This window comes from Xylocopa sonorina, chromosome 1 (assembly GCF_050948175.1).
Source record: "Xylocopa sonorina isolate GNS202 chromosome 1, iyXylSono1_principal, whole genome shotgun sequence".
In the NCBI taxonomy this organism is placed as follows: Eukaryota; Metazoa; Arthropoda; class Insecta; order Hymenoptera; family Apidae; genus Xylocopa; species Xylocopa sonorina.
The window spans coordinates 11,131,701-11,159,598 of record NC_135193.1 but is presented as its reverse complement, the minus strand read 5'-3'; the positions used below and the strand labels follow the sequence as shown (position 1 = coordinate 11,159,598).

Here is a 27,898-nt window from a genome sequence, read left to right as displayed (position 1 = left end):
TGATGCGAGGAATAGGTAATAAAGCAAACGTCGTCGTTGGTCGAACGAATCGCTTAGCCGGCGGCTCGAGTTTCGAATCGGAAACGGTTCCGTTCTCGGTCGCCAGCTTGGGAGCCAGATGAAACTTTAAAAGAATGCAAATTCGCGGCGTGGAGTTCGCGTATTGAATTCGAGCGTCTCGAGCGCGTTCCACCAGTGGTGGCGACGTGTAACCTTCTTCGATGCTAATTAGCCACGTCGGCGAACGGAATATAATTTTAGTCACGCGTGACATCGTGTTACGGGCGTGCCGTATAAACGAAACGAGAGAGAGTGGTATGTATAGAGCCTCGCGAAGTAACCCCCTCCGTCGTCGCGACACGGTTATCGGGAATATTTGGAAGGCCGCGCATAAAAATGTCACAGAGATACGATTAGACGGGTATGGTAAATATAGACGTGACACTCTCCGATTGTGTATCGCGCCCGACGCAACCGAACGAAATAATCAACGAGGAAGGCAAGCTGCCACGGTAGAAAGATACCCGATTGGCTAATACCCGGCTTAATTGACTTATGCCCCGCAACAAACCGCGCGTTACGATTGAGAATCACGTCGAACAGTCAACGAGAGCACAGCTGCGCGGAGGAATCAGCGTTCGGCTCCGACACAATCGTGATCGCGGCCAAAGAAACGGAATAAACTCTAACATCGCCGATCGAAGTCACGTCGCGTTACATTAACGGATAAATTGCGAAATTACACGCCGGAGAACCGGCCGAGTCTACAGATATTCGAGGATTATCGAGTTATGCGAAAACCTCGCACGCTATCTCTTCATAATTCGACGCTGCTTGCCAGCGAAATCCCTCCTCGCCCTTCCTTGCTTTCAAATGATTATGGCCGACTGCACGACTGCCTGATACCTACTCTAGAATTTCAACTCACAGAGAAGTTCCATTTTTTTTCTCTCGCCTCGACGTATCTACGTAGGAAGAATTCGATTAGAAAAGTATTTGAAACGCAGAATGAGCATCCTAATCACGATTATTCAATATCCAACGCGAACGCAGCGGGGAAACAATGATCGCAACCGCATCCTTGACTCGAGACTGAAAGGTTCGCACCGCGAATACGATGCTCGTACGTGTGCTCGTCGGCATAATGACCGATGGTTGTTGCGCAACGCCTGCTTTTCACGCAAACGCGCAAACACTTTTTCCCTCTTAAATAGCCGGTGACGAGTTCGCTTAGAGGCCTCGCAGGAAGTGATAACCTCCTCGTTCATCGTTATAAATATCTAGTCGGGCGTATACACGCGCGATTCATGCACGGTCGCGTTTTTCAAGAGGAAAGCGACCTTTCTTCCTCCGTTCTTTCTCTGTCACGCGTTCTCCACGCGTTTGAGGGGACGCGCGATCATCCTGAGCGCGATAGAGATCGTGGAGAACGCGAAGGGTGCGCGCGCGTTATCCGAGCCCTCTCGACCCCCGTCCTTCGCGCGAACCAGTCGGTTTTCACTCTACTCTACTCGATCTCGATCGCGGAGACGAGCGTCGTCTTAGAAATTTATGAACGCCTGACGAATTACTTCGTCCGCTCGTCCTTGATCCCAGCGAGATCGAATCAACGATCGTAAATTCCAGACGACGCCGTAATAAAGTTGTTTGGTGGAAATTTGATATTTTCTCTAGACGGGAATCGTTTAATCGCGTGACCATTTTTCAGCCGACTAGGTCATCCTCCTGAATAGCTTAGAAACGTGATCCCTTAATTGTTTGGAGCGATGCGTCGGTTGTTTTATTAAAACCTTTGGCTTGCCTTCATTGAAGTAATGTACACACACGGGTTCTGGGTATTCTCCCCAATTAGACCTCTAACTGCGCTCGGCGTTCTGCTAGCGCGCGAACAAACGAGGGTTGATAATCGTAACGGTGCAAGTCAAACGAGTGTGATTTCGCGGTTATTTCGAGTCGTTAGATATAATAAAACGATGGCTCGGATGGCAGAACGAAACTTCCACTGCGCGAAGGAATTATGGGAGAAATCGAAACTGCAACGTGGAAAGAGAAACGAGTCCGCGGAAGAGGTTTCGAATAAATGATTTCTAAGGCTCGAGATCAGATTACTCCTTCGAAACTGGACAGAGGCAACGGGACTCCGCGAAAAGTTCATAGGTAGCCAATCGAATGCTGGCTCGCGATGCTGTGGTCTTCTTTCGGCTCGGTATCGACAGGTATCGAAATTTTCTTCTCGTCGCCGATGCACGAGACGTCCCCTTTTCGCGTCGACCATCGAAGAGAGCCAAATAAAACGAAGCGGCTTTATTAACCCTCTCGGTGGAGACTCATTCCAGATAGATGTTACGTCGTGGTCTCGAGTCGCGACCCGTTTTACGTGCTCGCGTTCGATTCGACCGAGAGAAATTTCGCTCGACTCGATCCCGAGCGATTTACGAAATTTTCTGCGACGTCCGTTACATAATTTTAGGGTTGCGTATCGAATAAAATGTTCGCTGGCCCTAACGGCGTCAAATGATATTTATATGACGGGCTGACGTCACCGGACAGGCGCGCTTCTAATGATTCTAAATCGACTAGCTTCTCGAACTAAAATGTGCCGATAAATCAAGCGTTCCCGACGATGGTAATGATAATGTTCCGACAGTGATTTATCATATTCGCGCCAGCAACCGTGTCAACAATAGTTGTTACACTGGTTTATTCGCTGCTCGGCGTTCGCGACGTCGCTGCCAGCCGAGGCACGCGAATACGCTCCGCTGGCAAAAATCCGGATTAGATTGTATGAATTAGTACGGCATCTGGCGTGTACGTACAGAGAGAGAGAGAGAGAGAGAGAGAGAGAGAGAGAGAGAGAGAGAGAGAGAGAGAGAGAGAGAGAGAGAGAGAGAGAGAGAGAGAGAGAGAGAGAGAGAGAGAGAGAGAGAGAGAGAGAGAGAGAGAGAGAGAGAGAGAGAGAGAGAGAGAGAGAGAGAGAGAGAGAGAGAGAGAGAGAGAGAGAGAGAGAGAGAGAGAGAGAGAGAGAGAGAGAGAGAGAGAGAGAGAGAGAGAGAGAGAGAGAGAGAGAGAGAGAGAGAGAGAGAGAGAGAGAGAGAGAGAGAGAGAGAGAGAGAGAGAGAGAGCGAGCGAGCTCTAAACGAACGTTTCGCAGGGCAATACGCGACATGTGCCGTATATACGCAGAATCATAGAAATAGCTCGGCGCTTGTTGTCACAATCCGCAGAAACGGCACGCACCGCCTACTTTCCCGTACGTACCGCTGAAACGTCTAATAATGTTAAAAACAGCCGGCTCCCTCCGCGAGTCGAAGAACAGCTATTACACAGCCGCAATATAGAAGCGAGTAATTACGAAATATTTTGCAACAATGCGTTTCTATTTTACTCGCACGGCGACCGAGTCGCCGATAAACGATAAACGAAAAATTTTACCCGTACGAGGCCTCGTTCCTCCACCCTGAACAACGCCCGTTATCAACTTCCTGATACACAAAGCTCGTGTGAGTTAGCAATTTCAACGAAAAGTTCCTCGATGCAGTTCGTAACAGGGCGATCGTACCGAGGAAGAGCCATACGAATCGATATAAACGAGACAGGTCTGATGAATTCCCTTTCGTCGAGAGCGTACGCATCGCGGACCACGGACGTGGCTCCCTGAAAAGACCGCGGGACGCGAAGATTCTCGATCGTTATTGAATCGAGTTTCGCGCGCAAATAGATGCAATAAAATTGCGCGTATCGCGTGCATGCATTGGGAACCAGATACGTCGCGTCAAGTCGATGAACTTGAGGACTGAACGGACTGGTACCTCGCGAACAAGACCATACACGTGCTAAACTGGTTTTCTCGCCGGTACTCTTCGATTCTGTCTGTTACGGTATAGTAATCGGCCTCGCGGCATTAGGCGTATGCGCACAAATGGCGGCAAATCGCGCCGCCCTCCATTTTCCTTTCGCAGGAGCATCGCAGCGGCCCATCAATTAGCGGGTTGGCGACAACTTGTCGTTCGCGACCGTAAATAAACGCCTCCGCGTACCCGTGCCACGGTCGTCCACCTTTCCTGCAACGAGCGTTCGTCAGCTTAGGAACCGCCAGCACTGTCCACTTCATATTTTAAACACGCTCGTCGCCGTGTGCATCTCCTCGGCCGACTTCTTCCCTCGAGTGTCCCCAGCGAGAGACACCGACCGAACGGTTCGCGTTCGTGAAATTTCCGTGCGAATACATACAAAACCGGGACACACGTGCTCCTTATACTCTTCATACGCGCGACAGATCGTTTCATTCATTGTCGTTTTATCTTTCATTCATGACGACACTTCCTTGACGCCAGTAGGTACTATCAGGGAAGTAACGATTGAGAGAGAATCGCGTAACGATATCAGTTTGAACGCTGTAAGCGTGTACGAAACTTCCTTTCGATGTTCCAACGTAATTTTTCCAACTGCGCCACTGCTTGGCAACAATGTGAACGATAAGATCGAAGTGGAAAAATCAATCGCAAGGCTACCAGAATCGCGATCCTCCAGTTATCTCGCGAATCTACCCGGTGCGAAAGATCGTTTCCAGCGCATTCCGTTCTTCGAGAGCGCTCGCACGCCCCGTTCTCGTATTACGCGCGCTCACATGATACACGTGTACTTCCGTGAAAGAGTCACTCGACGCCGTACTCCTTCGCGTTCGTCCGCGCTTAGCGAAACCCGGGGCGGCGGCGACGCTTCCTGATTCTCGCGTTTCCCTCGCGGCGGTTTCACGCGGACGCGTCAACGTACGAGCCGCGAAATCAATGACTGGATAGAACCGATAAATCGAACATCGGATTAATCGATCGAGGCGTGGCACGGCTGATCCCGTTCACCTTTTCGCGCCACGCTAGACCGTCCGCTTATCCGTCTCTACCCGATGCTGCGAAAACGAATCGCACGGCGTCGCTCTGTTTAGCTTAATCGTTCTAACACTTTCCATCGTCGGGAAACGATGCCGCGAATTAATCGAACGGAATGCGGAACAGTTGACGCGAATAAATCGAACCTTCTGGCTTCTCGCTCTGTACAGTGGAGTAAGTAGATGACGGGGGATCGAGTGAAATTTCATTCATCGAGCAGCCATTAAAGTTTTTGTCAACAACGCAAAGAGAGGTGCTACAGCGTACAATTGCACGCGAGTTTCTGTCTCGACGTTAACAATCGGTTTATCTCGCGTACCTCGATTAAGCTTAACGCTCGCCAGCTCGTGGAATATGTTATGAATTGTAAAATGTTTAACCGCGCGAATTCGAATCACTGGCAGCTTCCCGTAATTCAATTTAACCGAGCGGCAAGTTATAATTTACTTTCTGTAATGCGGTTTCCGCCGCGAGTTTCGCTACGGCCAGCCAGTCGCGTATAATTTGTTCGAGAACTTGTAACTATCTCGCGCAGACACGTTCCTCGTTCGGTTAATTGTTGGTTGGCTCCTTTCGCGCGTCAAAACCGTGGCCACCGGTAAAAGAGCGGACAATTTCCCGCTGTTTCTTCAATTTGAACGCGAACGAGGAGCCCCGCGTTACGTACGAAGTTTGTCGAGGCATTGGCACTGCCGATACTATCGTTTCGAACAAATTCGAACTTCGTTTCGGTTAATTCCAACGCGAACTGGAGCAGAGGAGAGACTCGGAGTTCGTACCAGACCGAAGAGGGTGAATTAAAAATTCCAATCTCTTTCGCGTAAAGAGATTCGATCCCTCGACGCGGGACAACGTGGAACAGTGGAATTCCACGCGAAGCCAAAGTTCGTCGGAGCAATTTTACGACCAATGCAAATGTGACTATCCGCTGCTCCACTGGTATAAAATTGCACGTTACGAACTGACTTTCCGACTCTCTCAAAATGCATACGCGGCCGTGAAACGTTACGAATGTAATTTTCAAACCTCGAAGAATCGAAGCGGACGCGAACGTTCGCTGCACAAATCGTTAAACAAGTTACGCAACGAATCGCGCGAGCAATTTGAAATTTTCAAATTGTTGCGTTTGGGTTGGCAGAGATTCGATATAGAATTTAATATGTTTCGCGTCCGCGCGTTCGACTGCGAAAAACAGGCGAGCAGAGGCCGTGTCCGCGACACCCGTTCATGGTATCTAATCAACGAGTGACAGACATTTCCATGGGTTTTCTGCTCGCTCGTGGAAACTCGTGGCGGCTTGAAAATTCCGCGACTGGCCGGGTAAACGCGTTTGCGGCGATAAAGTCGAACCGAGAATAGACAAATGACGCAAGGCGCCGGGAGGTCGCGATACGTGTTCGATACATATCCCACGAGTCACTCGAGGAAGTGCGTTCGTTTTGCGGAAACGACGATGGTATTGTGCCTCGTCTATGACGAATACTACCGAGCGAACTTTTGCCAAAAGGAGTGACGAACGACGTAACTTCGCAATTTTTTGCGTGTCTCGTTCGATACGTTAGAAAGCCAAACGTGGCAACGAGTGATCGATGGACCGCGGATGGTTTCATAACGGAGCCGATATAAATGTTTACATAGTCGTAAGTAACGCGAAAGAAGCTCTGGAAAAAAGCGTGCTCCGGCTTGCATTCGAACGAGTACTCGACAGTTTTAGGGGTCTCTGGCGTACACGAAAGCAGACTCCGCTAGATCCTATCTCTCGAATGCTATCGGCTCTATTAATTCAGCCGTCAGGCATAAACTGGTAATCGCAAACGTGATAGAAAAATGATCGAACGCCGATGAACTGTTGGAAAAGACGATTCTTGCTGTCAGCAAAATGGCCACAGCGAACTTTCTCTATTTTTACACCGGCGGAGGCAGGCTCGATCGGCCGTTGGGAATATTTGCGCGACCGTCCTGTGTTTATTGAAGTAATCTCTATTTCAAGCGTGTTACACGACATAGGAATTTCTCGGAACAACGTTACATCCGTTTCGCGGCTAGCTCTGACCATCGCACGGCACCGCCGTTCAATTATACCATCGTTCGGCTGTCAACGGCTCCGATCAACTTTTCCAGCCAACCCACCCCAGCAATTCCCATCGCGCTATGCGGAAAGAGAAGGCGTAGAGAGAAAAAGGAAGAAACTCACCGTGTACGCGACGTGATAATTCCGTTGATGCACGTCACCGTTACACTGAACGGTGGACAGCATGTTGACAGCTGTCAACCGCGAAAGAACCGACCGGTGATCAATTTCGAAGCGCACTCTCTCGAACTCGGCCCGACACCGACAGGATCAACGATCGTTCGCCCATCATTCTCGATCACCTTGCTCCCGCGATTGAATCATCGCTTCTTTTACATTCAACCGGAAGCGCATACTTATGCCAACGAATCTGCACGACATTCTTTTCGATCGACCATCGATGAAACCAACGACTCTCGCGCTTCCTTCTACTCTGCCGTTCGTTCGTTCGCGTTGTTTCGGCGATCGATCGGAGCGATGGTACCGATAAACTGTCAGCGAAGAAGAGAGCGGACGCGGAACGGACGAGGCGGGCGAAAGACGCGGCACGTTCGATGGCAAAAGCCGACGGAACTCGAATGGAGCTCGTGTCTTTCGGATCACGCACGGAACGTATAGGTTTAGGTAGACGGAATGCGCTTGCGCGGTGCCCCGGCGAAGGCGCCCCAAGACCACGCTTGGTTTCTCCTTGTTCTCCACTTCTTTCTCCCTGATCTTTCTCTTCCTCCGCGAGGCTCGTCCTTCCACGCCGCCTCTCGTCGCCCACGATGATAACCAAACAGTCGGACGATATATATTCCGCGCTCTCGATATTCGAATCTCTCGCCTGTCCGGTTCTCGCTCGTTCCTCGATCGCAGCCGATTCGCGCGGGATACCACGGATATTTCGAATATTCGATTTCAGCTGCGATCGGTTCTCGTGGTTCTTCCTTAAAATTGAATACCTTAGACGTACCAACCCCGCCGCGATCCTCGCGACCGTCCTCTGTGCCGTCGTGTGGGCGTTTCGGCTATTTCATTTTTAATATATCCACCCCGGATATTCTTTTGAACTTCGACTCGGTGGACGACGGCTTCGCGGGGAGCTCTCGAGGACAGATACACTTTGACTCGGGTTTATTGAAATTTCCAACGACGCGCAATTTCGAATTCGCTCTTCCGAGGGAAATTTGTGGCGGTAAACACTCATGATTTATTCAGACTGTCTCGCAATAGCTACGTGTGCACACGCAAGCATCGGTATCGGTAAAAGCGGACCTGTTCCGCCGCGGAAAGTGTAGCGCGTCCGTCCCGAGAAACTCGTTCGCTCCGCGAGGATACAAAAACACGCGTTCCGGTATTCAAATTGGCAATTAACATTTAAGAGAAGCAGACGGCTTACCGGGTAGTATCTCGTAAAAGTCGAAGATCGGAATTATTCCATCTTCCTGTATTTAACGTAACATTATACTATGTAAACCGTACGATCGGCGCAAACACGATCGTTCGGAGTGATCGTGGAATTTTATAGAGCGCGATATTTACGACGGAAGGATCGTGCGCGCGCGCGCGCGAGTTATCGAAACGGAACTAGAATGTGGAAAATCTGCTGCCGTATCGCGACGTCGCGTAAATGCAGGAACGCGTCGAACGAGATTATCAGCAGGAGCGGTGGCGCGAGGAAGAAACCGGAGGGAAGGACAGAACCAGGATCGCCGATGAATGATTATTTCTTCTTGGTTTCGCGGTCCGATTACCGATACAAAATTCAATCCGGACCATCTTCGTCACTTGGCGTCGATTCGAAACCGGTTCGCTCGGCCACGGATCATTTGTCCCGATCCGCTCGATCTTCTCTCCGCCGATCGCGGTGTCCTGTCATCCTCGTCCTTGATCCTCGATCGCGTTCCGATTCCAACCGATTGATCAACGGCGCCTTCGTTAATTAACGAAAACTGGTCTTTATCGGCACCGAAATTTCTCGACAGTCATCCTCCGTAATCGACGAAACGCAAAGTGGCCCGTAGTCCTTCGACACGGTGAACGGTACAAATTAATTTCGCGTGTTCAATTAAACTGGCTCCTTTAATTAGTCCGTGGCGGATGAACAGGTGGCTCGTTTCACCCTGCGCCGCGATTAAGCGGACTACATCGCTCTTGCGCCGTTAATTTTTATACTCGTTCGCCGTCGATTATTGAATATCGAAAGTGTCGCGCGCGACGGTGGCAGCTTGGTTGGAAATTCGAAACGGTTCGAAGGAATGTTTAAATGTTAATTGCGCGCCGTTTGATATCGCACCGAATTGCATACACCCTCGCAACTTATCTGTAACTCATACATTTTATCACCTTCCGCTTATCACCGTACTATTGAGTTTTATCGCTGCACAATTTCGCTAAAGCCTATAATCTATTTATAGCCACGGTGTCTATTTATGACAATCGTTCGTTCTTATTCCCTCATTGTTCGAACAGAAAATTCCGATTAGTGTAAATTTAATTTATTTCTTCTACGAACGGTATCGAATTAGCCGCGTTCCATCGGGCGAGGATTAAAGGAGCGCGCGCAACAATGGAAAACGGGGACCCGAGTGCTGTTTTCTTTCGTTTCGGTCGTTGTATTAATAGAATTCGATCGACGTTCGCCCGGGTCGGCAAGTCGATAATAATCGTGGTCGCGTGAAAAAACGCACGCACCGTAGTCGTGTTTTGCCACCCACGCGGCCTGTCGTGTAGCGAAAGAACGATAAACGAAACGAGAGTACGCGACGACGATGAATGTATCGAGAGGCGTCGATTAAAATAAAAGAAAAACGTACACGGGTATGTGAAAAAAAAAGAAAAAGGAGAATGATCCCCGAGCATCTACCCTTTCGAATTCTTTATCGGGACCACGAATCTCCGGCGTAATTAGAAGACACCGATGCGTGTGTTCGCCGAGATGGCCGGTTCCCGAGCGAGCCCAGCCATTGAAACGAAACCTCGAAACGACCAAATGATATTTTACGACAGCTTTAAATCTTTTTTATGCATATTGACGCGGCACGAACGGGAGGAACGTTCGTGACCAGACGATCGCGCTCTCGTCCCGTGCAATTTCGCAGCCCGGCATTTATATCGAGGACGGGCAGTGATAATGACACGGTACCGACGCGTACAATGTCTCAAAGTGGGTGTTCGATGTGTCGCGCGAAACTTTTTACTCGAATAATTGAATGCTCGGTTATCCGTAAACGAAGCGACGCCGGGCGGATTCAGCGAATCGCGGTTACACGACTGTTCGAGAACCGAGGAATATCGTAACTTAAGTACCGTGAAGAGTTAACAAAAGTTACCGATTCGTCTTTAAAGTACCAGCGACCGTGCGATTAATGTATCGCGTCTTCGAAGCCGAGCGGGGCAGCTAAATTCCCGAGGACAGGCCCACTAAATAATCAAGCGGCCCTCGCGAGTCCTCGTTCGAAACCAATTAGACCATTCATATGTAAACGAGCCGGAAAGTAATGCGTTTTGTCGCTCGTTTATGGCTCGCGGAAGATTCACGAAGAGTGGTAGGGTGATACCGCAACATTTTTCACGCTTCCGACGCGAAATTCTGTCGAGGAGCGAGGCATTAATCGTTCCTCCGGATTCGAGTGCCCGTGGCGAGAAAGGGTAGAGGAGGGCGGGCAAGGACGACGGTTCATAAATTTCGATGCACTTAGAAACGGCTCGCAGAAGACGTCCCCCATTGGCGCGTCGAATCGCTACGGTCGAGACGTTGGGGTGAGCGGGCCCAGAGGTGGTGGAGCGGACGATCCCCGTTGCGCGATGGCAAATCGTACACGGGTGGAAGATCCCATTGATGGAAGCGCGAATGAAACTTGCCTGAAAGATCGTCGTCGCGAACTTCTTGCCAGAAGAGTCGAATACACGCGACGCGTAGACGCGCGCGTGACGTGGGTACGGATTTCGATCGTGGAAATTGAAAGCAGATTCGGGGGCGCGCGTTGGGGGTGGAATCCTTGGAGAACCGGAGGAACGTCGGCTGCTCCAACGTGGACCTACGCGAGGAACGTCAATCTTTCAAAATTCATCAAAGACATCGTGAATCTTAAATAGGTTACCCCTCGCACGGGTGGATTCATTCATTTTCTATTTTATTGGAGCACGGCCAAATTCCTCAACGTCTCCTTCGACGTATTGCAGATAGTACTCGCGTAAATTCCGATCGAACGGGCGGATGGTACGTTTTCCGTGAGGTATTGCGACACGATGCGTGTACACGTCTAAATTTAACCGGAAGTTAGGTGGCCGATAATACGAGGAACGCCTCGAACGTGATTACGCCTGGTGCGCCTGGCGTGGAAGTGGCCGCTTCCCTTTTTCCCTCTGTCGCCATAGATCGAACCCAGCAACCCCTTTCGGACCGTAAATAAATCCGCTCGGTTTACGCGTGCCGGAGCAGATGCCGCCTTCGTTTCTGTCTCGGTGGCGAAAGGAAAACAGCAGCCGTTTGGGATACGTCTTACGAAGGCATAGACAGCTCTTGAACAGGCTCGATTATGCACTTTCAAGAGTGCATAATGTTTATATAACTGGATACTGCGGAGAGGATTGCCCCGTTTGTGTGTTGTTTTACGTATATACCGACTGGCTCGAAGTTTCGATCGTTACCTTTCGTTTCTAAAATTGTTCCATCGCGTTGAATTAAACTTGACGAACCGACTAACTCGGGATCGAACGACGTTAAGAGATCTAATCGACGGAAACGATGAACGCGTAGATCGATGGATTTTTGAACAGTTCCGATCGATCGATCGAACCCCTTAAATAATTGCCCCGAGGTGTTGTTCGACTGATTGAATTTCTAGTAATTGCTCGGAGCGGTGAAGCGTCAATAAGAATTTCCACGCTCTCCCCAGAGGAGAACCAGAGTGTTGGCTGAGCGCGAGCAGAATTTTGTTGCGTGAACGTGTTTGCAGAACGCCCGTCCAACAAAGCAACCCGTGCAATTAAGTTAAATAAGATTAATGCCCAGCGTGATGCAACAACTTCAATGGCCCGACGTGTATACGCTGGCTCGGGCGTAAATTCGTATGTCTGTCGGTACGCGGGGCAACGTGAGATTAATTGCATCGAAAATGCAGAAAGGGCTGCGCGTGATACCGAACAAAATCTCTCTGTTCCGGCAGCTTGTTTGATCGAACGATTTTTCCTATTCTCGCGCGCACGAGGAATTGAGAAATTTTATCACCACCTGCGAATCTACACGTTCTACAGGACGACGCACGAACAACGGACTTTAACGAGTCGCGCGCAGTTCCTCTGAATTCGACGAGACTACTCGTTCGTAATCTATCGGTTCGTTAAAAGCTAACAACATTATTATGGCATCCAACGACACCACTTCTCGAAACAGTCGGAAGGCAATAACAAAAAAATAACACGCGCGTACCCAGCTGTCCAACAACGAATTGTACCGTATCACGTCAGCGCTTTAACGACCTCAACCCTATTTTCTAACCCCCTGAACGTACTAAACGGTCAGGACTCGGAACACGCGCGGCGTTTCTACGCGTTCAATGAACCGTTGACGACTGGCAGCTGCAGGATTCTCAAGGACCTGCTTGCCTCTTTTTTCCTTTTTTTTTTTTCCACCAACTCGAGCCCTCTTGACCTCGTGCTTCCCGTTTTCTTGTCCCTTCGCGGCATTACCATAAGCGGGAACCGATTTCCGAGCAGTCGAAACGAGCGACCCCCCAACACTCCGGTGAAACTATACATAACTCGTGAATTTCATTGGTTCCTTTTCGACCCGAGCGAACCTGAACGTGGCTTCCACCAGCCACGAACACTTCTACTCGCGCCCCTTCGTATCGCCTGAGATCCCTCTCGGCTCGCGATAATGTGGGAGTGATACGGCGCTGGTAATTGCGTATAGGATCGGCTCGATTAAGACGTTAATTATCGAAAGATTGGACCGGTCGTTCGTTTCCTCTGGTTCGCTCGGAAGTGGACTTCCCTCCGGCGTAGTTAATTAACTCGTGCCGCGACGAAAGCAGCCGGAACGAGCATCAGGCCGGGTAAAAACCGTTTAAAGGATTAATCATGACGGGAGGTGGGACGAGGCTTGTTCACCTGTGCCAAGGGAAAGTCTGGCGAACGACTCGCGGAACTCGCTCGAGTCGCGAGGGTAGTGGCACTTCTTTGCGTGCCAGACAGTTCCTGGTGTTGCTAAGGAAAGAGAATCTTTAACGCGGCTGATCGCCGCGAGTTCCTTCAGCGATGCTGTAATTACGGTGATTGCTGTTTCTTGGCGAACGAATAATTCATTCCGTTTTCTCCGCGGGGTGCAACGATGGATGGGGGCCATTTTGGCTCCGAAATTTTTGCCCCTCCGTGGAACGCGGGTCTTGGAAAGCCCCGATTCACATTTGCGCGTGTTTCAACGCGATACGACCAGCTAGGATCGCTGGAACGCGTAACTGCTACGCTTCGACGATGCTATGGCTCGAGCATCGATTAATCGACATTAACGAGATAATAATGTCGGGCTGCAATCGCACGTGCAATTGAACGACCGTCGATAATCCGATTGGACTTTACACCAATTGGACGTTCCGATGGACGCGCGGTCGCTCGTTAAATCGACGCCACCGTGTATACATCGTTGTGGTTTCGTTTCAATGCAGGACGCCAGAATTCGTGGCACGATAGTAATCTACTGGCCGTTGGTAATCGCTTAATTGGGTCAGCCGGGTAAAAAATAAGAATGGGACCGTGGACGACACTCAGGGATCGTACAAATTGTCTTCGATGTCAACGATGGGTGGCGTCTCTATCGGAATTTCACGCGCGACCCCTCGCTAACCTTTCCTAGAGGCATTAAGCGAAAAACAAGATTAACTGGAACGATTGCGACACGATCGTGAACGAAAAGGAACAAAAATGACGGAACGCGTTATCGATTAATGGCTATTCTAATCTAACCCAGAGCATAAAAAACAAAAATAAACCAGTGATAGCAGCGTTGGTGTAGCATGATGTGTGTATGCATGACGAAAGTGAAGCGTTCGACTCTTCGCTTTTACGCTTAAAACGTTGGAAGAGGATAGATTTTAGTATGCAACAGGTGTGACGATAAATGGTCACCCGAAAAATCTGTCAACGAACACGTTGATCGAGTCTATCAGTTTCGACGTGCTCCCATATAAATCCACTAATTTCTCATTAAGCACCGCTGACCCAGAATCAAAGTTCGCGTAGCCGCGGGAGCACAATGCGGGCGTAGTGAAGGGTTGCTACCCAACCCCGACTTCTCGACCGGTTCAATTGGATGTACCTACAGCTCTAACACCCGATAGTCTATCACGAACAATGCCGCGCGTCTAGTTGTGTGCACCTGCGCGGATACGCGCGTGCACCACGCGGCACAGGGTGTACCGAATTTATAACGGAACTTTCGCGATTCATATTCGACGTGTTCGCGCGCGAGGGTGTATTTAAAATTTTCCTAATAAATTCTCAGCCTCGTCTGATAGGAGGAAACTTGGAATTTTGTCCGGTAAATCTGCAACCGAATATCAGGGGGATAAATTAAATCGGCTCGATGGGAAAGAAGTACAACGATAGCGGAGGGGTTTTACGATCCTCAGACGTTGTACAGGTTCGCCCGTATTACGTGGAAAAGTGGTTATTGGCTGTCGATTCGCGATACACCCAGTACAATGCACGAAAGTGCTAACTCAACCCTTGGCCCACATGTGTGAGAGAATCCCGGCTGCCGTTTGATATATCCCCGGAGAGTTTCAGAAGATATTCGCTGTTCCTCTATCTACGCCCCGTCGCCATCCCCGAGATTTACGCCCGGAAGGGTTGTATATATATATCGTGATTTCGTCGTTCCTTGCATAGGACAGATAAAACCTTATTGGTTCCGAGAATGAACGAGAACTTTCGACACGACAAGTTCTACGCGAGGTTCTTCGTAGAATCGATTAAAAGTTTCCAACGACCTGCACCCTAAATTCCTTCTACGCGAAAAGTATCAACGCGCTTCTTTTGTTTCTAATTTACCAGGTTCTGGAGATTACTTTCTCGCAGCTGAATGTCGCCTCGATGCAATTTATGCGCATGCAACGAGTCACGAAGGATTAAGGAAAAATGCAGAGATTCCAGAGAATTAATAGGGAAACCTGGCGATCGCCCGAAGGAAGGGCTTTGTAACGTACACGATGGTTCGCTATCCTTTCGAGTGAATGAAACTGATCGCCATGTTTGGCTTCCTTCGGCCGGGAAGGCTGCACGAGTATTTTCTGAATCACCGAGCCTGACGGTCAAGCTCGTTCATCCCTCAAATTTGGTGGGCTTTGAAACGGTTTGACGGGAATCGATAACAGGGTCAGTGCTACTTACCGCGACTTGTTGACTGTTGGTGGGACTAGGGCTCGGGCTGGGCGTCGAATTCGGGGTTGAAATTTCGCCGGACGTGGGAGAGACTGAACCCGTGGTGACGGTGCCAACTGTCGGGAACGCTCGTGTGGGATCTGCCTGCCATTGTTTGTGGATTTGTTGCGAGGTGTCCCGGAATCTAGCGCCCTACAAACAAGTATCTAGAATGAAACGGTTCGATCGTAGCTCGATGGTTCCAAGTTACTCGAACCCTCTACGCGATGGCTGTTTCATTAAAGTATAAAGTTTATTGCGCAGACTGATAAAAGAGCGTTTTAAAAACGACGAATGGTAAACACACGAATCCTTGAGCAATCAGACCGCACGAATCGTTTACGCACTCCTTTGTACACCATAAATCGCTCGATGACACAGTTCGATTAGTCGCGGATATCTGCCCCCGAACAATTGTATCGCAAATGATCGTTCGACGCGGTCCACTGAAAAACTGCTTTCGAAAGGCGTACTCGCTCACGGCGTCTATAGTGTACCGAATAAAGAAGCGAATTATATTTCGACGATCACGAAACGATGGATAACAGTACATTGTAACGCTTGAAATTTCAAACGCACGCGAGAGAGCCTGGCGTGTAATTTTTGCTCTTAAAGAGCGGCGAGAGAAAAATAACCCGTCCGACACGTCGCGTGGAAGGTTCGTAGACCTTAACCGAAGTTACGAAGGATCGTGCCGCGAGCGTGCAACACGAGCAAAAGGAACGTTACTTCTCGTGGCAGGGTAATTGTAGTTATGCAACAACCTGCCATAATAACGATTAGCATAGGAGTATAATAGAAGGCGTAAGTGGAGCTGCTAGCTGTACGCTACGCGTCCGAGAAACGGTTGTTCCTCTCGCTTCGAATCGAGGGATCCTTTCGTGCCGATTCGGAACAATCGAAAGCGTCGCGGAATCGTTTCACGGTGTTTTGAATTTAATTCAACGACGAATCAGGATAATTCTCGACGGGCTCTGCGTTTACCCACTTGCGAAATGACGAGCACGATTCGCGCAATTTCTTCCATCTCGCGGTGGTTAATCGCGCGTGGAATTGCACCGCGCAGATGAAAACAGAAATCGCGGTTGGTTTTCCAGTGGACTGCCATGGTAAATACGCCATGCGTTTCAATCTTTCTCGAGACTCTTCAATCTGTCTCGTACATCTTCCACGCGTCGATCTATGTTTTTTTTTTTTTTTTAATAAAAATTTGCTTTTCCATCGTTATTCGCGTTTCTATCCTGTTGATGAGGATGGTCGACTCGTAGGAAATTTGATACCGTAGCGAAAAGTAATTCAAGAGCGAAGCGGTAAATGTTCGCGGGTACCCGCCTTTATGCGCGGTAATATATACCACGTGTTCCTTTCTTTCCTCGATTTGCACGCGAATTTCCATACGCGCGCTTCATTAATTCAACAACGGGCTGGGCTCGTTTAAAAATCCAATCTTCACGCATGCCTTCGCATCCGAGGGCGCATCTCTCGTTCGTTTCCGCCAGGCCCCCTCGCGGCGATCAATCTTTCCTCGCGCTGCATTTGGAAATGGGCGCCGGATCCACGGTTTCCCAGCGGGAATAAATTCTGGATCTTTTCGCAGAAACAACCGCTGTAAATCTTCGTTGTATAAACTTTCGACGATTTTTAAATGCGAGCACCGCACGAACTGCTCCGCGCGAATGATCGAGAACCCATTCCAGAGTTTCATAACCCCAATTAATCACAAACTGAGATACGTTAATTATTCAAACCTCGCCCAGATTACATTCTTCGCGCACCCACCCCAGTGTTATATGAAATAACACTAAAATATGATCGCACTATGCTCGAATGCCGTTATGAAACCAATACGTAACAGAGTTGTCCCAAGATTTGCATATTATCGTGTATATACGTGCGTATTTAAACAATGGCTCACAAACGCGACGCGTCTATCACGAGGGTGGGAGAAACGTACGAATTAGGTTGGTTATCGAGCAACCATGATCGAGTCTCTGCTCTTCGAAACGAACATCTACGACTGCTACTGATCCAGCACCAAAAAGATGATCTCGACGGATAGGTCCGCGTTCTATTCAGTATCGATTCCCGATGTCGGTCTTAACGAAATACCGCGATTGCTTCCCGTGTAAATAAAGGTGCGGTTTTAATTAAACGACAAGGAAGCAACAGGGAAGGAAACGCATGTAATTACGCGACGATGAAACGCAATTATCTAAAGGAAGTGCATCTGAGACTGCACCGTGCGGATAGAGATCGACAAACGAAATCCGAGGTAAACAGATGATAATTAAGACGGTCGAGGAGATTACGACTCGGTATCCACGATAATAGAATATTTATCTCAATTAGATGGGTCAATAGAGTGGATCGCGAACGATCGAATTGTTCCAAGAACGTTGTTGGAACACGCCCAAAAGTAATCGCGATTTAATAGCGATCGCGCGAACTATGTCAATGAAATTTTAGTTATAGTTATTAGGCTGTAAACGAAGGATCGCAGTGTGTACCTACCGCCTCTAGACAGATAAAATGCTCCAGCTATCGAGCCTTTGTTTCCCACCGCACTTCGATGAAAAAAGAATCGCGAGCTTTCTACGTCTAATCGAGCTAAGCGGATCGTTGGAGGACCGAAGCTCGATAACGCGAGATTCGCTTATCTATCAATTGTTATATCACGATTACTATCTTACTGTTACGCGTTCAGTTTCTCGTTCAGTCACGACGGTTCGCGCGGACAAATTCGAACGGAGTACGCCGCGTTATGCAATTGCGTCAAACGCAACAGCCGCGAGGGGGATCGTAAAAAGTTAATTGCCTCTAATCCATGCCGTCGCATGGTCGCCGCTTAAAGGGATAACAACGAAGATCAAACGGAGCGTCGGTTAAAACGGACAAAAAGTTAGCACGAGTGGAGTCCCTGCGCGTTCGGCTGCACGCACCGTCGATGCGTTCTAATCAATTTCCGTGCTGTTCGTACGTCCTTGCGGGTGTGTGTGTGTGTGTCGCGCGGACAGGAATTACGCGATAGATAACGGTTGATCTTGCGTCGTAATCTCAATGGCCAGATATCGGCGTCGATAAAGGAAAGCACGCAGCCACGGAGGATGGGGGAGCGCGGAACGATCTTTTTCAGAGTGAAACGTCGCCACGATTCGCTTCCACGACCAGAGAGTCCACCCAGTTCGCGTGATTAATTTAAGGGGAAATCAATATCGCGTACAACCGATTTATCACCACCTTTCCACTCCTCGTGCGCTGGGCGCACGGTTATTATTAATTGCCGCGTTCCGATTAGACACGGTTGCCGAACGCGCGGAGTCAATTAGCACGAGTGTCGCCCCAAAAAGTCAGATACAAGAGTCCGATAGGGAAATATCGCTCGCCGCGCCCCATGGATTTTCCCGGCGGGACGGGAGTTTCAGCGGATAGAATGTAATTACGGGACACATTTAACCTGAAATTGATTAATGACCGCGGCTACCGTATCCCGCCTCTAATGTAGCTCGACGAGGAAAAAAATCGCCTTACAGCGTTTAGTCGGCTGAACGCAGGAATTTATCTACAATATTCGACCTTGTACCGTTTCAAACGTTAATTTGCATTCTTTCGATGACGCAGAAAGCCGCGCGCGGCTTTAATGGCCGCCCGGCAAAAACAAAGTGACCTCAAGAGCCATGATATACGGTCGCGTTATTTAGGTTTGCGGTTAGCGTTAGTTTATTTTTTCAACCGCTTATCCAATTTCTTCCCTAACGAATGCGTCGACGAATTGTTTAAACAATCGCGTTATACTCTTTGTCAGAGAAGTTGAGAATACCTCGCTGAATAGATCGTCCAGCTCTTTTTGCGACAGCTTTGCCTTCATCCCGCGAGCATTCCTCGCATCGAACTTGCCCAGAAGCCAAACGAATTACTCGGTCCGCTCGATCCTGAACCGAGACGAGGCAGAAGTTCCTCGCAGCGCGTCGCAAGCCCCTCCTCCTCGTTTCGCCGGCTACTTTTTCCTCTCGCCTCGATCTCTGTCACGCTCTCAGAATCCGCTACGTCTTTTTAGATACACAAATAGTCGATGACGCGACGCGCAAACTGCGACGGAAGGTCGCAAGCTAATGCCCATATCGTACGATCGGCTCGAACTTCTCGTTCGGCTCGGCATCGCGCCGCTTCCTCCTTCTTCGTTCTGTCCGCGCGGTCATCCGCGACAATTAAACGCGGACCAGCGTCGACGGTGTAACCGGCACGTGACGGTGAATTTCTGCAAACGAAATCGACGGATGTGGCCAATCGTCACCGTTGAAACGCGGACGAGTTGAATTAAATCCCCGTCCTTGACGGATAGATCGGGGGCGCACACGCCACGGTGCATCGTAGCGTTCCGTTCGTCCGCGATTCCACGCCCTAAATTCGCGTGACTTCGCGCAGATAGGCCACCGGGTCCTTTCCGAAAGCGATATCGATTCGCGGCGTGTCCTCTTTCGGCCGCGGAACAGGCCGCATTTTTCCTCGCGATGGAAACACTCTGACGAAGCAGAAATTCGCTGGGCGGTAACCGCCATCAGCGAACTGTCTCGATGATCTGCAGAAATTCGATGAACGGGACGAGAGTCACAGATGCGTATCAAGAGAGAGAGAGAGAGAGAATAAAAATGGACCCCCGTAAAGATGAAAGGATACGATCAGGGAGTTATTAACTGTACGCGAAAGTTTTATACGTTTTCTATCAGCGCTAAGTCCCGATACAATCAGACGTGCCAGTGGATAATGGTGTCGTGGAACGAAACGATCGCGATTAAAACTCGACGATTATGATCCAAGTCGTTGATCGTCTCAGTCTGACCCGATTAATCGTACGAGCCTTCGCACACGTCCGATAAATGCGTTACTCGCGCAGGACAGATTATTGTAATCGAAGCGCGAGGTGTTCGGGAATTCGGCAAGAGTTTAATTAAATTGGATCGATCCGGTGATGGGGAATTCGAAGCGTTCGATCCGATCCGCTATTTGGAGACCCTGTCAGCCTTCGAACGTAACTGGTCGCAACGCCCACGCGAAATTACCAGCCTCGCCTTCCCACCCTTTTTCTCTCCCCTTCGTACGCGATACTTCTTCCGTCGGTGGCGTCTCGCGTTTCAGACCGGTACTGGATTTCGATCGACCAGCCATTGATACCAACACTGGGCGTGTGTAAAACGCGTACGGTTTCTCCTCAATGACACCGGGGAAATCTGTGCGATCGGAGTTCTCACGACTTGCCAGTTAACCGATTCCTTGTCTTTCTTTCGCGAGATTCTTATCGACCCGACTGGGAATACTTTGGTGCCGTTAATCCGTCGCGTAAATTCTGCAATCTGTCGGTGGCTTTAGACGAATAAATAACCGAACACACGCGCAGGAACGAAAGAAATCCGCCTCGGTATCCGTGGAATTTCTGATCGCCGGTATAAGGAGAGACTTCCCATCCTGGTCAGACGCTTCCGTAATACCGCGACGCGAGTCCTGTTCCATCTCGAACGAATCGTTTCCGCTTTTAGTTTCGCTTTTCGCGGATACGTTCGCTGGAAACTTACATCGAGAAATTACCATTTCTTCGTTTCATAAATGCGTAGCACTTTTCTTTCCTTCGCGCGTTTTCAATGCTAAATAAAAAGAAAAAGACGTTTCAAGGCAAAAAAAGCTAATTTGCTGCCATAAATTGAATCCAAAGTATGTTATGTAACTGCTCGATTATTCATGCGCACGAGGCATTAAACGGGCTGGTATAAGTTCGTATAAATTAGAGACTAAGTATGCCGTGCAGAAGTCTTTAATAATTAACAGACGGATCGATTCTAAGGCAGGATATCTTTCGCGTTGCCAACTGCGATCTCTCGAGCAACGAACAACAACTCTGTTACCGAATTTTGCTCGTCCATCAGCCGCTACTTCGTGATTTCTTCTATCAAATTTCGCAGTCGGGCTTCGGCTCGAAGAAACGGACGAAACTCGTGGCTCGCTTCGAAACAGAGGAAATGGGTCTGCTGGCCCTGTAACAGCCAACGCGGTGTGCACGTTCTAAACCGCGGGACCACGTGAGAACGAAACCAGGCACCTCCCGGTCGCATAGCTCGGGGGTGGATAAACGACCTCTCGCTCGAGAGCCCAGAGATCGAGATTGCACCGGCGGCAAAAGCTCGCGAGATCTCGTGTACGGCTCTAATTTAACCGTTGGACGCCGTTTGTTCACGGCGACAACGGCTTTGTCCCTCGTGCAAGAAATCCAGGTTACCCGCCGACCCGACCGGCCTTTTCTTCCGCCCGAGCCAGAAACCAATCGGTGGCTTCATTCCCCGTGAAATCTAGATACTGACCTCTTCTTTGTTCCCTCTCCGCTCTGTCCCCGTGGGAACGGTAATAAATATAATACTCTCCCTTTTCACGCGTGTCGCGTCTTCCAGCTCTACCGATTACTCAATCCAATTCTCCTCGGCTGGATTCCCTTTTCAGATACCGCGTTGACCCGTCGCATCGGTTATTCGATCGGTGGCGAGATATATCGGTAAATCATAGATTCGAGTGGGAAAAGGGAGGGTCGAGAGAGGGTCGAGAGAGCGTCCTCGTATAAGTCATCGATTACACGGGAAACGTAACGTTGCGTCGCGTCGCGTCGCGTCGTTGGTCTTCACCAGCGCGCGCACCTTGCCCGCTGCAGCCTGTTTCTCACGGTGTTATCGTGCCACCTTGTGACACCCACGTACGACGCACGATAAAACAACAACGCGGTGGTTTTTAACAAGCAGCCGGAGCGAGCCTTTATTTCGTGTCGTCGCGTTCCGTTGCGAAATCGACACGAGCCGCGGCGGAACAATCGGCCGTTTCGTAACACGCGCCGCGAGCATCTGCGCGGGCTGCGCGGCGAATAAACAACAAGCAGCGCCCGTCAGTGTACATAGCTGCTACTGAAAGCGGGATCGAGAACTTTTCGATGGGCGAGATCGGCTTTTTCGAAACGTGGACCATGTGTGTGCCTGGTCTATTTTAATCGTTGACTATGCGCCCCGGGTCATCGTTGTCACGATCGCGCCTATATACAGGGTGTGTTGCGAGGAAATGGACCCGTGGATCCATAGTAGCTGCTACGAATTCCACGATCCGTTGCGAGCGGAAACGGAGCGATGGCAGATGGTTTATGAAAAATTACGTAACCAGTCAAATTCCACGTGCACCACAGATCCGTGCTGTTCAAACTATCACGAAGAATTGCCAAGAGAATAGAAGAAATAACAAATAGTGATCTTCGTCAGAGTGATTGATCGCGAGGGTGAATGCTCACTGAATCGTTGCCCGAGTTAAACACGATCGAGCACCTCGTTGCACCGGGGATGAGCAGCCAATGGATCGTTTAATATACCTGTAAACGCGAAAACACGCGAATCAGCCAAGTATCTCGCGAGCTCGAGGACGACGGAACCGCTTTTACGTGCTCTCGAACGTAGTCGCGTAGTACGACTGGCGAGTAGCGGATCGTGGCGCGCACGATCCGCTCTGGCAGCTCGCTCTTTCGCTCGTGCCGATTATATTACTCGTAAATATTTATCCGTCGTCCCGATACACAGATCCGTACCGACGATCCCGTAGATATCGCGCAGTCAGAGCTTCCGACCAGCTGCTCCTGTTCTCCACTTCGCAATCAAGACGACACGGTAACACTCTTCACGAGCGTCGTCGCGATGCCAACGACGCGGTTCTCCGCTTCGGCGATCGACGGATCGGCTGAATCGAATCGAAAGCTTTTTCGCAGGAATCGAGTACTTGATAACCCTCTTCGCTCGCCGCTCGAAAACGCAAGCACGCCTCGAACGCGATTCGATTAACGTGAAACGCCGCCCGCTGGTAAAAGCGAACGCGTCGAGAGCGCGTCGAGTGTCGTCGCGAGAAACATCGGCTCCGAACGAGCGTAATTCAATCAAACGAAGCCAATTCCATCGACACAGGTTAACCGTGCACAGTCACCGTCGAACGTCACCCCTGCATTCCCAGCCGACACTTTCATTTGTCCCATTAACGAGCCTCGATTAGCAGGGATCCGTATCGAGCAGCGCGAACATCGGTACCGCCCGGATCGGAACGGAACACAGGAGGCCCGCGGCGCACTGTGGCGAACGCCAGTAACCAAGAACTCGCGGAGCGGAAACGTAGGAAGAAACGGCAAGTGGCGGGGAACGATTTACGCGCGGCACTAGCGATTTTCCGTTGTTACGGAAATGCCCGTAGCCGTGGAGAACCTCCTCACGCGACGAGCGTGCGCTTACACGTATGCGCGTACCGCAACTGGCTGGCCGCGCGCGGAGATCGCACGGAACGCGAAGCCTAGACCGCGCGTCGCATGTGCCGTTCCCTTGGTACACGCGGCCCTCCTCGCTCGAACGACCTCTTTGTTCTTGCGGATCGGTTCGTCGCGAATGCGGATCACAGCGAGCTGCTCTTTCCTCCGGTGCTTTTTCTTTTTTTCTCTTCTACCCACTCCCCGTTCACGAGCAATCGAAACATCGAGGGCGAACCTCTCCGCGAGGCCAAGTTCTCCACTGGTTGCTCGGCTGGTACCGCTTTCAGGGCGCGCATCGGACCTCGTTTCGAGGTTCAGACTTTGCGGGACTCTCCCGCGGATTATTCCATCGCGGTGCAGCGGAAATTAATCGTGGACTTTCAAATCGAGCGTTGTCGCGAACCCTCCGCTTTTCAACAGAAATTATCGCGAGACTTTTCCTCGCCGCCGCGCATAATCCAGAACTTATCTTCGTAATGAACCACGACGTTAAAACGCAGCACGGTCTCAACCGGCGAGACTGCTCCTTATCGTCGCAGTTATCTTCGCGATTCCCGCAAATATTGTCGTGCCCGGTTCACGTCGCGGACACCGAGGAAGAGACTGAAAGGCTGGAACGTCGACGGGATGGCTCGGAGTGGGGACGAGACTATAAACTGCAGCAGGAGTCCCTGCAGTCGCAACGATGCGGACCGAACGCCTGCTGTGCTTGCGTAACCAATCGGATCTTGTGCTTCGCGGCAAGTATTACGAACTATGAATTCGTGGACGAGTTATCGCTTCGGTTCCGAGCATTCTCGACCCGTGCACTTGATCATTCTCGATTTTCGAGATCTCTCCGCGCGCACCGTAACCTTCTTAAAAGGAGTCGTTCGAATTGAATGTTTCCACGCGATCGCCATCGTACGCGCGATCAAAACGAATTTTAATCTTGCCTCGACTTTGCCCGCGGGATATAAAATCGGTCGATTCCGTCCGATAACGTAAATTTTCAATTTTACGGGACTTCGTTTTGAATGAGCCGTCACTCCCGATTGACGTAACAACCGGTTTCTTGGGCAACTCGCCGCGTTTCATTGCTGCCAATGAAAGAGAACGTAATGCGTTATTAGCGTCTTGGCGGACGCTCTAACAATCGGCCTTCACGGGAACGGAAATTGCGATAACACCAATAACCGAGCAATCAAGATCGGCTGAGTTTACCGTGTACCAGACGTGGGGGATTCTACTCTCTCGAGCGCTGACTGCACGTGCGAATATTAAACATCTGTCCCCTATCGGGACGCCACTGGACTTGTTTCCAAGCTCACACTTCGCCTCGCTCTTCCACATATCAAACTCGCAATACTTCTATGTACAAGGGCGATTCTAAATATACCGGATCCCCCGTTCGCGCTTCCACCAGGCGTCTGCCCGCGCGCGGGGTTAAGAGACCACTTTGTCCCACGATCGGCTCTATGAAAAGTTCCTCGAGCATCGAGGATCTCGCGCAGAAATTCATCAAAGAAATACGTCGGGGAGTAACGCACGCGAGGCTCGTCGCTGGATGCCAGAAGAAGGTGGGCACGACACCCACGTGTCCCAACCACGTACAGGATATATCCCCGGCGTACGGAGCGGAAAAAGGGCTCTCCTCGCGCGGCCCACGCGCGTGTAACCCGTGATACTCCGGCCGGTAATGCACAGGCGTTTGCACGAGGAGAACGAGTCCCTTTCTGGGCTGTGCCGACACATGTAAACACACCAGGCCGAGGAGGAGCCCGGAGGTGCCCGGAGGAGTCGAGGGATAGGCACACATCATCGAGGCCATCCTTCTCGTGGACGCGAGGATCGACCACCGGGCGCACGTTCTTCGTGCAAGGACGCGGCACAATGGAGTCATAAGGAAGTCGCCTCTGAATTATGAGACATTGTCGTCAGACGACCTGTCTCTCCCGCGTGATTGCGTGCCGATCGGCTCGCCCGTGGAATGCAATTTGTTTCGTCGACTCGGCCACGGAATCCGTCGCGTATTCCGACTGGCTAATTAAACCCGTCGAAACGACTCTATTTCGTTGTCGCCTGCCATTGACGAACCATTCGCGAGGGAGATAATTGGGAAAGCGTGGACCGGCAACGAGCAACCTGTAGCCCATTAAAGTCGTTCGTGCGACTGACTTCGATCGATCGAAGCGGAATATTTGCACGCTGGCAAAGATTCCCGGGAATTTCACTTATCCCAGCCTATCGAGGACCGTGCTCGTGTATTTACAAATGCGTTTCACCGGATCGTTTCGTTTAATAGGTCCGTCGATTCTTTCCATCGCCTATCATTTTTTTCGTGCCGGAACGATGCTTGACGGGAATTCGGGTAATTGAGTTGTACGCATCGTGCAGTTTCGTTTCGATAGATGGAATTCTACGGTAATGTAATTGGATGGAAGTGATATCGGCAATGCTATCTACACCCATGAGTATTGTAGATCGTTGGCATTCGCCCGATTACGGATGCAGCCGCCGGGAGTATTTTTCTCGAATTCCCCGAGTGATCAAGTTGGAATAAAATTCTGCTGCACACGTTCAGGGTACGTACTCGTGGCTGTTGCACGCGGCCCGAGACGTATGTTACACACGCTATCGCTCATCGTAAAGTTGAGCAGCAACTTTTCCACGAACGTTATCGCGACAGCGGGCGAGCAACAGCCGGTGTTTGCACGCGTGTGCGCGTTATTACCAGTCGGATTTGAATGCCGCTCGCAATGGGAATCGCCGCTGCGATACCATCTGAGAACGCGGCGAGGTAAAAAGTGATATTACTGTTAATTTAGTCAAGAATTCGCGGCAGTCACGATCGAGTCGAATAGCAAAGGGTCCGCGGATAAGAACGAAATATCGGCGTTTATTCCAAGTAGATCCGGACTATCGTTGTCAGGCGTAGCGCGTCTCTCGCGCCGCCAATACGCTCGAATGACAGAAACCGAGGAGAAGGAATGCAAACACCGAGGAACACTGTATGCCTTGGCCATACACACACCCACGTGGGTGGCGCGCTAAAGTGGGTGGCTGGCTGGCTGGCTGGCTGATCGACGGAGACTTCGAGTACCAAAGTTGAAGTGTTCACCCGTGGACGCTAGACGAGCCCATAAACCCTTTCGTTCACCATTCTTTCGACCTTCGAGACGTCGAGGTGAATAGCCCGCGATCTTTAAGTGGATCGCAGTCAATCGAGAATGGCTCTCGATCACTTTGCTCGGACGAGCAGCTATTTGTTCGGCTGAATTCCATCGTTCGCGATCTAACGATAATTCTCGATGTCTGTCTAAGAAAGATCAACTCGTCGTTGGAATTTTGTCCGACATCGATGGACGAAATATAATTTAATATTCGCTTGACGTTGTTTGGAAAATTACTCCATCGTACATTCATACGATTGAGTCAGAGCGTTTAATCTTGCAGATAGTAACCCGGTTTCGATCGATCTAGATTGTTCCCTCGTATCGTAGAGAAACGGACAACAATATCCGGCCGACCTTAGTAACGACGATAAAGCTTGTCGTCGATCGTTCAGCCGTCGGTCAAGGCCCCCTTCTCGTCCGACTAATTACGGTATACGTTGTTGTCTTCGGCGCGGTGGCTCCAATAAAGAATGAATGGATCCTCCGGCTACTTGGTAGGCGGTCCCTTATCTACCCGGTAGAGTACTACGAAGCCATTCCATGTTTACTCTCGATAAGACGTCGATCGATAACGGAGTTCACGAGTCCCGATCGTCCCGCTGATCCATGCGTAACCACTCAGACCTGAGAAGGAGAGCGCGTCTTCCGCGGCGAACGGATCCGGATGACATACGTGGAAACGAAGAGAAACGAATTGGAGGCTCACGGAGATCGAGAGGGCCGACGAAGTGATCCTTATTTTCGGATAAGGGGATAACCACGAACTCTCGTTCGAGAACGATCGAACGTAATCGATCGGAACTCCCTGACCCAGTTCTCCGTCGTGAATAATAACAAGAGGCCGGATCACCTTTGAGTTACGACTTTCTTCGGCCACATCTCGAACGTTTTACGCGTTAACCCACTTCGAGGGACTGTTGTCCGCGCTCCCCGCCCGATCGATCGTGTTTGCTCTTCTTTATTTTCCTGCCTTTCAATCCGAAGGTTTATCAAGCGTCTATACGCGCCACGTCTGTCTCACCGCCACTCGTTGCGGCGACGATTTTTTCCGGCACCTCCCAGTTTGCATGCGGTCGCT

At 50.3% G+C, this 27,898-nt stretch overlaps 1 protein-coding gene across 9 annotated transcripts in view; it reads right to left on the bottom strand.

Moving 5' to 3' along the window:
• By (focal adhesion protein tensin) overlaps positions 1–27,898 on the bottom strand; it is a 134,857-nt gene that overhangs the window by 38,938 nt on the left and 68,021 nt on the right. For 6 of the 9 annotated variants that reach the window (XM_076906044.1, XM_076906035.1, XM_076906029.1 and 3 more), the window contains one exon: positions 15,334–15,516. The exons of 1 other annotated variant lie outside the window; for it this stretch is intronic. In XM_076906044.1, coding sequence (XP_076762159.1) covers positions 15,334–15,516 — 183 coding nt within the window. Of the gene's footprint in view, positions 1–7,080; positions 7,343–15,333; positions 15,517–19,180; positions 19,341–27,898 lie in introns of those variants that run through there. 2 more of the 9 variants (XM_076906064.1, XM_076906090.1) reach the window with 2 other exon arrangements.